This window comes from Natrix helvetica (assembly GCF_964273705.1).
Source record: "Natrix helvetica genome assembly, chromosome: 4".
NCBI lineage: Eukaryota > Metazoa > Chordata > Lepidosauria > Squamata > Natricidae > Natrix > Natrix helvetica.
Window position 1 is genome coordinate 52,856,435 of NC_138550.1, and position 12,117 is coordinate 52,868,551.

At 38.2% G+C, this 12,117-nt stretch overlaps 1 protein-coding gene across 1 annotated transcript in view; it reads right to left on the reverse strand.

The window, feature by feature from the left end:
• The window catches only part of PAXBP1 (PAX3 and PAX7 binding protein 1), a 31,922-nt gene extending 20,240 nt beyond the window's left edge, over positions 1-11,682 (reverse strand). The window contains exons 1-5 of the mRNA XM_081950387.1: positions 10,829-11,682; positions 5,997-6,122; positions 2,809-2,985; positions 1,686-1,907; positions 7-110 (exon numbers count right to left, since the gene is read on the reverse strand). Coding sequence (XP_081806513.1) covers positions 7-110; positions 1,686-1,907; positions 2,809-2,985; positions 5,997-6,122; positions 10,829-11,324 — 1,125 coding nt within the window. The 5' untranslated portion in view covers positions 11,325-11,682. The remainder of the gene's footprint in view (positions 1-6; positions 111-1,685; positions 1,908-2,808; positions 2,986-5,996; positions 6,123-10,828) is intronic.
• Between the last annotated feature and the right edge of the window lie 435 nt (positions 11,683-12,117).

The window sequence follows — 12,117 nt, forward strand, 5'->3', positions numbered from 1 at the left end:
ACGTGCCTGAGGTATATTAATGCCTTTCCGTATCTGTTCTTGCTCCCACCGGCTTAGTTCTTCATCCTGTTCTCCAGCAATCAGAGCTTCATCATCACTTCCCTCAATACCTAAACATAAAGGTAAACATGATAATACAGACCTGTACAACTATCAGAATTAAATATTGAAAGCTTTATTGTCTCTGTGATTCTTTTTCAGGGAGAAATATAAAGAATGGCCTGGTGTCTACAGATGCCTTGAGACATCTACTCAGGGCATCTCTGGCTTCCTGCTTCATCTGAATTATTATTTTTAAATACCTCACGTAAACTTTCTTTGAAATAAAAATGGCAGGGAGATGCAATTCTTTTGTTGAAAGTATGCATATCTAAGAAGAAGAAGGGTAACAGGGATTGGAAAAGAACATCAGGGGAAAGTGATAGGTTGCATTTTGGTAAATCTCTCTCATCTAGCAATTGTTATGTAAAAAGTTCCCACAAGTAGCCATGCTCTAAAAAGTCCAAAGATACTTATCAAAAGCTTAAGGATTCCTGTTCTAGAACTTCTACTCATATTCTACACTGTGCAGTAGTCTACACTGACTTAAATATCTTTCTGAATTCTATATGAACTAACCTGATGAAATGGAATTCAGCAAGCCACTAGAATTCTAATTTTTCCAATGCCACAATGCGGGTTTTTAACATTTAAATAAATAAAAAACAAGCCATTTTATAGGAGTTTTAAATCACAATTTAATGCACAAGTGTAAAGAAATTACAGCTGTTTTTAAAATTAGTCATAGAAATCAGGAAGACTGTTCACCCTTGACAACATATGTTTCACTATTAGCCTACATCGTCATTAATATGCACCCTACTTTAATTCAATTGTTGATTTTCTGACCTATCTTGCTCAGAATGCCCTCGTAGTCACTGCAGGTTATAATAGAGTCATATTTTACAACCAGTATAGCATGTTATTGAAATTAGGTTGTTAATTGTAGTGTCCTGACATAAATTCATTGATGACAGAATCAAAAAAGAAGTGTGTGTATGTATATAGGTGTATGTGTGTGTATAATCACTAAAATAATTCTGCAAATTGATATGATGCTTCTCTGGGATTCCATATAATAAACCATTACCTGGGATTCCATATAATAAACCATTACCACTAGTATCTTCTAAGATCTACCATACAAATTCATGGAGGAGTAACTGTGCAAGGGAAAAGTTTAAAACTTCCCTAATTGGCCAGTTCTTGGAGAGAGGTCTACAATCCCATCCTAGTTACTGATTATTTGCATATTTGGATCTAACTTCATCGTGAACAGTGCAGGTGAACAGTGCAGGAGGAAGCCATATAACAAACCATGATTAGAAAACAGAAGACCAAAATCTAGATCTCCTTGAATTTTTTGATTCAGATGTACTGTCAAATATGATCTGCTGCTAAGTCAGATTGGAAATTTCAATCAATTTTTGGTGACCCAGCCTGATCAAACCGCCAGGTATGAAATAACCCATTCAGAAATAAATTAAGGCTTTTGCAAAGTAGCTGAGAAAGGTAAGAATGTAGAATGTTTCCTCTGTCTACCTGTATGAGTTAGCATATTTGATTTTTTACAACGTTTTACTTAGTCATAGCAAATATTTGAAATGTAATGTTATTTATCTTTTTTTCTCTTCTTAAAAACTTACCTATTTCTTCTGCAATCTTTTGCCTTTGGGACTTCTCCTTCACTGAAAAAACGATTCTTCGTTTCTCATCATCATCCTCATCATCACTGGCATCATTTTCATCTTCTCTCACAAGACGCCCTTTACCAGGATCAGTGTCAAGGGGAAGAAAGTCACCATGTTCACGAGCCATTTGGCGCTTTTTCCTAGCAGCATGAATAAAAGCAGCATCTGGAATTTCTCCTGAGGGGGAAAAAGAGTTAGGTTTTTAAAGTTGGTAGTTACATTTGATAAAGGGTCTACTTGTTACACTGCAACTCTAACTGAAAATCTGCATCAGAAAAATAGGCAAGACACTATAACTTTTCTATCAACATGACTGGCATCAAATGCCAGTCAGCTTGTCCTCTTCCATTGCTTTCTGCCTCAGCAGCCATTCCCTCATTCTCTTTCAATAGAGAACTAATCCACTACTTGCAACTCTGTGGATATATAAAGATCTAAAGTTATTTGAATATTGCAGATTAAACAGTCATAAAAAAGATAACATATTATCAGACCATAAAATAGAAAATTTAATATCAAACAAAAGATTTAAGAAAATAATTTTGAACACCTTGAATAGAAACAAAAATGTACAAAATTATACACAACATAAAAGATGAATTTGTCCAGAAAAGGTGACTTTTGATAGGATATGAAAGTAGAAATAAGAGACAAGCAGTCAAATAAATGTACAGTGGTACTTTGGTACTCAACAGCTTCAAAACTGATCAGTTGGTATTTAACAGATTTTGACATGAACATTTTGTCCTGGTATGCAGCACACAAGCTAGAACTTGACAATGTTGGCTGCCTTGTGACTCACCACATTGTGCCTTTTGGGAATAATTTGTTTGGTACAGAATTACAACTAAATATATTCAAAATAAGAAATAAAATATTTAGCTTTTTAAATTATTAAAAAATGGACAAAACTACAGAAAAACATACCAACAGAACTAGAAACACTTCTTTTCTGAAAACAAGTATCTCTTCTAACAATACACTATTACCGTAGTCTGTATTGATTTACATTATTTTTACCAATCAAGCAAGGAAGAATTATTCAACTCCTGAAAAATATGAAGGAAAATGTGCTAACCTGGACGAAGAACATTTAGAGATGACAAAGCACTGGAAAATGCTCCTGCAGCTTTGTTTTTTTCGTCTTCCTTCTCACTTTCAACTTCCATTTCTTCTTCTCCTTGTTCACTATTTGTAGCCCCATCTTCCTGAACTGGATCTTTAAACAGTACTAGTTTGTCTGCAGTTTGTTCATCTATGAAACAAATCTATTCAGTACTTCAAATCTCCTTATGGAAAAGTTATTTACACATAATGTATTTAGATATTTCACTTCATTACAGTGAAGCATTAAATTGAATTCATTAAAACATCATACATTGCATATACATGTTCACCTAGAATATATTTTCCCAGAAGTGAAATAATTGTCAAACATGAAGTATTTCAATTCTTCTGCAAATTTGTTTGGGCCTGCATGCGCCAAGATAACCAAAGATTTCACCTATTCTCTATTGTAGAATCAGGACCTCTGCCCTATTGTCTGCTACAGAAAAGTTTGGTCAAGAGATCCAGTTGATTTCGGCAGAATGTGATGCAACAGGAATTAATTAGTAGAAATATCTTTGACTGAGGGAAATGCCTGTGCACAATTATGAGGCAATACAGTCTGCTTTATAATTTATTCAAAGTGTTCTCTCTTTTATAATTTATTTATTTGCCAACCATCTAAGTTGAGGACAGCAAATGGGAGATTTCCAATGCGCAACAGAACATGGATCCAATCCATAAGCAATTTTATTTTGTGAATGGGTATGCCTGCTATTTTCAAATTATATACATTAAAAATAGGGGGGAAACGCTAGAATCACTGCAAATAATGATACTGCAGTTGATGGTATGATATTGTTTACCTTTTCTATTGCTATCCCTTCATAATAGTATATTATTATTTAAAATAATGCTATATTATCAGGATTACAAAAAATATAGTTTATCGTATTTAGCCTCAAATCTATTCCAATGGTGAAAAATACTGTATAGTTGCTGTTTACACAGATATTTGAAGGCATGTTGCCACATATAAATTAGGCATATCTTCTTGGATGATACTTCCTTAGTATTCTTAATAAGGATTTATCAAAGGAACTAATATTTCAAGATGTCATTAAATTGAATGAAACTCCTAAAATTTGAAATGTATCAAATGGTGAACAATGGCTCTATTGTGATTGGATCACAACAGGGGTGTCCAAACTTGGGAACTTTAAGACTTGTGGACTTCAACTCCCATCGCTGGCTGGGGAATTCTGGGAGTTGAAGTCCACAAGTCTTAAAAGTTCCCAAGTTTGGACACCCCTGGATTACAACAAAAATACATGTTCTCAGAAAGGCACCAAATTTCAAAGATTGGTTTAAAGAAATGTGTGCATTTAGCACTTGAATTGGCTCTTTACTGATGCAATGGGAAAAAAAAACACCAGACACTATGATCCCATGTGGTCAATGCCTATTTTGTTAAAACAATTTAAACATCGAACTGTAATAGTTTTAAAAATTGTAAAACTTTATTTTAAATGTTTAAAATATGTTTTTTCTGTATTTGGGTATTTTAAATTTTATTTGTTGTCTTTTTAAAGCAGTAATATCATTCTTAAAAAAATACTGCCAGTACACTGTGAACATATTCCTGTCTTTCCTGTCTTGTAAAGATCAAAGTCCCATGAGACAACGAATACCTATATATGGCATCCTAAGGTGAATAGAGAACAAGAACACAAGAGAACAAACTCAGGGTGGGGAAAATCGAAATAATAACTTGAAGAGACGAGCAGTTCTCCCAATTGCTACTTTTCGCCTCTAAAATTTACAAAATCAAGGAGTTTCTGATTTTCTCCTATTAAAGAGAACTCCTATTAAATCTCCATAAAAACAGCAAAAAAAAAAAAAGAATGTTAAATGTTCTGTCCTCAATGCAGAACCTACCGTATTTTTTGGAGTATAAGACTCACCTTTTTCCCTCAAAAAAGAGGCTGAAAATCTGGGTGCGTCTTATACACTGAATACAGCATTTTTTGCCTCCTGGAACTCCGCCCCTTCACCAAAATGGCCGTGCATAGCCTCTAGGAAGCTTTCAGGAAGCTCCTGGGAGCTGGGGAGGGCAGAAATGAGCAAAAAACACCACTTGTACTCCTCCCCCACGCACAGGAGCACTCTATAAGCTTCCTAAAGGCTATCCCTGTCCTTTTTTTGACAAAATTTTTTGCTCGTTTTTGGGGGGCCCACCCCCCAGGAGCACTCTACAAGCCTCCTAAAGGGTATTCATGCCCTTTTTTGGGGGGAAAACGGGCCATTTTCACAAAAACGGCCTGTTTTTGGGAGGTTTGCAGAGTGCAAAAACTTTTTTAAAAAATTTGTCTCTCCAAAACCTTGGTGAGTCTTATAGTCTAGTGCATCTTAGACTCCAAAAATACGGTACTTCATGATTTAGAAAGCTAGAAAAAGAAACAAGTTCAGGTAACAAAAATGCAAAAATATTTTTTTTCAGATTTGTATGCTGTCAGAGAACTATGGTTATTTGCCAAACTAAAAATACAATAAATAAATAAGACTGCATTTCAATCTGTTACAATTCTATCTTGGGAGTAATTTTTAAAAATGATGTGATTAGCTTTTCTGCAAGCTCATTGGCTCTTATCACTGAATATCGATTATCAGCCCAGTTATTCTTGCAGCATTGAAGTCAAGAAGGAAAGGAGCAAAAAATTAATACTAAATTACTATTGTTTCCAATGGTAAGAATACCAGAACATTGCAGTTTTGCGGAATTGCTGAGAACAGTCAATTAAGAAAGTTCTAAGCAGAAAGCAAAATATATATTTTTTGCCTCATGCAACTTTCTAATATGGACAGTTAAAAAGTGAATTTTTGTACACTAATTTTGTGCATCTTTGAGAAAATATACTCAAAATATTTAGCAGGGGTGTGTGTACACTCCCCCACCCCATATATAGAGAGAGACAGACAGAGGGGGGGGGAGCGAGCGTAATGTTTTGCAAAATGGGTCTATATAAATCAAATGAAAAGCGACTGTTTCTAAAATGCTGCTTATTTTCTATTCAGAACAGTCCAAATGTTACATTTTTAAAGTATGCTTAAATGTGCATTGAAAGTGTTTGTATTAGGCTCTTAAATCCAATAGATTGAAATAGATATAATCTTTAATGGAGAAATATAACTATTTTTAAAATATATAAATTAGATTACCATCTGCTGAAGAATTTGTTTCTGGTTTTGTCTTTGATTTTTCAAGATCTTCTTTGTATTCTTTCTTAAGCAGCTTTACTATCTTTTTGCTGTAACTTGATTTCTTCACTTTAAAAACTTCAGTTTCTTTGAGAAAAAAACACATTAAAATTGTTAAAATTTAATTCTGAAGTTTGAAGCAGAATAACTACTAATAATTTTAACAAACAGAAATTCTGAAGCCACAACAACTAATGCAAGAATGAAGAAATCCTGACTCGGGCCGAATGCAGACTGTCAGATTTCTCCAGACAGGGTTTCAAGTGAATTGCCAAACCTTTCACTAGGGATATGGAAAATTCATTGATTTAGGTACAGAACATTCAAGAGAGTTCTAAAACAGACTGGCATTTTTCAGAAGAAATACGCTAAACCACTGAGGTGTTTCAGACATATTCTATGCAAAACATTCTGTTTCAGGGCCAGACTATCCTTAGGACACAATAGACCACTTTCAATTTGAAAGCTTTATTTCAAAACATCAAATTATCCCAAAACAATATGGTCTGGTTAGAGATTGGGCATGATTAAGTAGGAAACGAAACTCTCAATGCTTTTCCAAGCTGTTCCATTTCCAGAAGAACAAATATCACATATATGCACTATTTATTCTCACTCGGCTGTGTGCAGAATGCAACTATTCCCTATCCATCTCATGTGCAGCAAAAAGGCAGTGCCTTTATTCTAATGTAGAAAGATGTTAGGAAAAATCACATTTTTATTCTTTCAGCCCAGAAAAGATAACCTCCTATTTTACTTGGAAAACAAGGAGCCCTTCTAGCCATCGTATGAGAGATACACTGGATACACTTTTCTTCCTTAACAAATTCAGAGATGTGTGAAGCCAAAGAAATTTCTAAACTAATTAATCCATTTTATGGAAAGAATAAACTTGCTTATTTATATTTGTGTAATTCTTAAAAACATGGATTCATTAGCTACTCTCATTTGCTAAACTCAAGGTACTTCCTTGCCTTAAATCATTTTATCTTAAACTGCTTTAGGTTATAAATTACTAGAGACTTTAAGCTGCTCTTGGTAGTCTCTCACCCAGTATAGCTACTGAGATGAGATATAAATACGGCAAAGCATAAGAGGTAGAGGTAAGGAGAAATAAGGTGTTGAGGAAAAAGAATTCTCCCGAGATTGCTAGTCAATAGGTGAATAATAAAATTAGACAGTACTTATACAGCTATAAAATAATATCTGGAAAATCATCTTCACAACTCTAACAATTGCTTTGACTCTTGTTGCTTAGTACAACCCACCCAAAATTATATAGTTTTTAAAATGTAGTACTTAAATGATTATTTTGGATATTCTTTACAATACAGAAATAGGATTCTTAAAATGGATCCCACATCAGTGAGGTATCAAAAAAGGTTAGTTGTTCAGCTCCTACTTGCCTAACCAAAAGAGATTAAGGAATGTAGAGAACACACTTTTCAGGATATATCAGTTCACTGACAGGTAACACGGAAACATCAGATCTAACAGAACTTTATTGAGCAAAGCCAAGAAACATGAGAAGTACATAAGCCAAGACAATAAATCCATTGAGGATTACCAGAAATAACAACATATCTACTTTAAGCTGATCAAATAAGCCAACTTTATATTCCTTTTAAAAATCTTGATCCGTAGTCCCTTCAAATAATGGCTTAGAACTTGATTTCTTTTCCTTTTTTTATTTATCTCTTCACACAAAATTCTTTGAAGCTTAATAAGCCTCTTTTGTGAATCCAATATAGGAAAATGACCAAGGTCTCTCTCTTGGTTTATTTTTGTTTATTTTTTTAATTATTAAGACATAAGGGGGTTTCTTTTGTATGTCCAATGTAACATCTTTTTTCGGTAGCATTCTTGCAGCCTGTTATTTTTAAATCCACTTTCAGACAAGTCTCAATCTTGTCAGCTACAACTTGTTACTCCTTCACTACATCTTAAAACATTCTGTCTATTAAAGGTAGGTAACTTCTGGATCTGCTGTTCAAAAATATCCTTCAATATGTCCAATGTTAAAATATTTTGCTTCATTTTGTATTCATCAGCCCTGAGACAATACAGCAAAATCCGATCAAGTGCAATCCTTTATTTGCATACACCTAATACAATTTGCCAAACTAAACTGCCTTGTCAAACTACAACCATCTAACCCAAAATATATATTCTGAGAGATTCTAGGGTGTGGTTACCCCGAACCTCTTTCCCTCTCCTCCATCCAATTCAGGATTGCAGGACTCATATTTTAGGCTTCTCTCCGAGAAAGCTCTGTGTTGCCAAAACTTTCCCTCACTGTTCCTATAGGTCAGTGATAGTGAACCTTTTTGGGCTCGCATGCCAAAAGTGGGGGGAGCGCGGGGGTGGTCATGCACAGGCGTGCCACACCTATAATGCTATGTGTACGACCCAGTGCGCATGTGCGTGCTTCCCCCCTGTGCGCAACCAGTGCTCCCCTCGCTTTTACCGTGCTTTTTTCACCCTCCCCAGGCCCCAGAGGTTTTTTAGGAGCCTGGGGAGGATGAAAACAGCCTTTCCCACCTCCCCCCAACAGGCCCTCTGGGGACTTCAGGACTTCCCTGAAGCCTCCAGAGCACAAAAGATGAGCCCTCTGGGCAAACTAGAACTTCAGGAATAGACTTCCAGTTTGCTCGTAGGGCTGTTTTTCGCCCTCCGAAGCTTTCAGGAGGCTTCCCTGAAGGCTCTGGAGGATGAAAAACAGCCTGTGGCCAAACTGGAAATCACTTGGAAGCTATCGGAAGCCTCCTGAAGGCAAAAACGGCACTACGGTCAAGCCAGAAGCCTCCTGAAGGCTCCAGAGGGTGAAAACCGCCCCTATGAGCATACCAGAAGTCCGTTCCCGAACTTCCAGTTTGCTCGTAGGGCCGGTTTTTTGTGCTCCGGAGGCTTCAGGGAACTGGAGCTGACAGGGCAACGCCTCGCGTGCCCTAACAATTGGCTCCGCGTGCCACCTGTGGTACACATGCCATAGGTTCGCCATCCAACTATATGTGAACATTCTATCATTGTGTCAGTAAATCAAATGTAAACATTTTTCTGCTTTAATTGTAATATTTTGTTCCTTCTGGTTGCCTCTACTATCCCACCTTTAAAGTCTCGTTCTATCATGTTTTTTTAAAGAATTCAAAATAAAAGCACTTTTCCACAGGAAGGATTTTTGTGATCCCAAAAACTTATTTAAAATCTATCTGTAACTTACCTTTTAATTTTCTAAAATCAAAGCTTTAATCACTCTTTGGCTGTTTATTCCAAATATATATATATTTAAGTCCTTAAACCTGTATGTAAAAGTTCTTTTGCTAAGGATTGAAGGAAACACACTATTTTCCAACTTGTGGACCCAATAGTTCCTAATAGCTAAAAAACAATTTCTGAAAACAAATAGAAAAGGAAGCCAATGTCCTTTTGAGGGCATCAAGTGTGAATTGAGAAAGATGGCCATTCCTTCATTTCCCAGACTTTTAAATCCACCTGAGAATGCTGTCTTGTGGTTTCCTCACAAGAAGCAACTATATGTAGCACTGGTGGGCAATCTCAAGTTTTCTCCTTGTCTTAAAAAAAATTACAAAGAGCTGGTCTACTGGCCAGTTCTTTATTTTGCTGTAGTTGTCACAGTGAAGCTCTTTTCAATTTCCCCGGAAATCCAAAACATCTCAAACATTTGTGATAACTTTCAGTCTCTTCTTTGAGAACATAATGTATGATTCTTATCCTCCTTCCAGTCCCACAGCTGACCTTTCATTTATAACAGCAATATTTAACCAGGATATATTGGGAACTCAAGCACCTCTTTTCCACACACCTATAAAACAATTCTCATACATTTGAGGGGTAATAAATCCCAAATTTTGCTAAACATATACATAATGACAGAGTTCCCCCCCCCCCATGCCTTACAATTCTAAACACTTTGAACTGTGTCTCCCTATAGAGAACATATTATTTGGGAGCTATGTGAACTACAGCCAAATATGTTTTAGTAGGCACTTGCCTGAGGAAGGAAGATCCATATACTGTATGTAGATCAGTGTTTTTCAAATTTGACAAGTAAGATGTGTGAACCAACTCTCAGAATCCCGTTAACAGGCTGCCTAATTCCTAGTCCGGGAGAAAGTCTATAAAACAAACATTTCCAAGCTTGATACAAATTGCGCCGTTTTCTAAATGGGAATGCTTCCAAGTAGAAGAAACTTAGTTTGGGAAAAATACCAAGTTTCAAATAAGTATAAGGAAAAAGTCAGGCTTGATGTGGCGTGTTTGGAGAATCTAATACAGGTAGTCCTCGACCACAACTGAGACCAACATTTTTATTGTTCAGTGAGACATTTGTTAAGTGAGTTTTGCCCTATTTTACCACATTTCTTGCCACAGTTATTAAGTGAATCATTGCAGTCGTTAATTTAGTAACTTGGTTTAGTTGCTTTTCAGAAGGTCACAAAAGGTCCCTGGGATGCTGAGACCATCACAAATATGAGTCAACCGCCAAGTGTTTGAATTTGACCATATGCCCATCAGGACACTGTAATGGTCGTTAAATGTGAAAACGGTCATAAATCCCCCTTTTTTTTAGTGGCGTTGTAACTTTGAACAGTCGCTGAATGAAATGTTGTAAGTCGAGGGCTACCTGCATCTCTGAATAACGAGTTCGTCGAGCTTTAAATGTGACCAGCACAAGCGCTCGTATGCGGGGCGGAGGGCGAAGGAGAGAAAAACCGAAGCCCTAGGCCCCGGAGGAAAAAAAAGGAAAAGGAGCCGGGTCGATGCGTGCTTACCCTCTTCCTCGTCCTGGAAGCTGAGCAGGTTGCGGCCTCCGCGGGGCACCCCAGGCACGGCCCCCGGTTCTTTTCCCTTTTTCCGCTCCTTCGGCTTAGAAACAGCGGACACGTGCCCGTTGTTTCCCAATGGCAGCTGCTGCGAAGGCTGCGGCGGCGGCGGCGGCGGGAGAAGCGCCATTGGGGGCTGCGGCGGCTGCAATTCCGGGGCCGGCAAATTGGGGCCTCCCCGGGCCACCGCTTCAGGATTGCTGAAAGCGAAGCCTCCGCCGGAGGATGCGGCGGCGGCGGCGGCGGCGGCGGACACCAGAGGGACGCAACCGGTCGGGAGAGGCAGCAACGGCGGCTTAGGCGCTGGCAGCTCAGGCTCTGCCGCAGGCCCATCACCTCCTGGCGGCGGCGGCGGCTGCGACGGTAACGCTTCATCTCGCTCTTCTTCGTCGTCCTCGGACTCGTTCCGCTTCCGCACATTCACGCGCCGTATCTTGCGGAACATTCTTCTTCCACTAAACCGTCGCCGCTGCGGGAAAGCTTGAAGAAGAATCGGGGAGGAAAAGACAAGCGCGGAAAAAAAAACCCAACTACCGCAACGGCGCCGAGAGCGCGCACGCCGCGAGTCACTCCTCGCTCCCTCCCTGTTCCTGCAGCAAGAGCAGCGTCACAGCATAGAGGTCATCATAGCGCCCTCTACTGTACACCGCCGCTTTTGACTATTTTTCTCTTTGCTGCCATGGGCAGAGGAAGAAATATCAGACAGGGTTCTACCGTCGAGTTCGCCCTGTTGGCTAGAGCGCCTCGTTAGACCATAGATTGAGGCAAGAGTCACTGCCGGGATGGTAATTGAAGAAGTCGGCCATTTTGGGAGGGAGGGGGGGAAAATAACGTAGGTGGGGAAAGGGGAGGAAGGCCTGTGACGTGAATGGTCCCTTGGCAACGGATGTGGAAGGGCGGGAAAATGACCAGTGTATAGAAATGCCCGAAGGGTAGCGAAGTTGCCGTTGTGACCGATCGATTGTCTTACACTAATAGCGAAATGAAAAATAGAATATTCTTTATTGGCCAAATGTGATTGGACACACAAGAAATTTGTCTCCGGTGCATAAGCTTTCAGATACATACAAGCAACAAAGTGATAACTCATAAATCGTAAGATACAATCACAAATCGGAATAATAATAATAATAATGATAATGATAATGATAATAATAATAATAATTTATTAAATTTCTAGACCGCCCCCTCTCCCCGGAATATACAACCAACAAGTGATAGTCAAACGATACTAATAG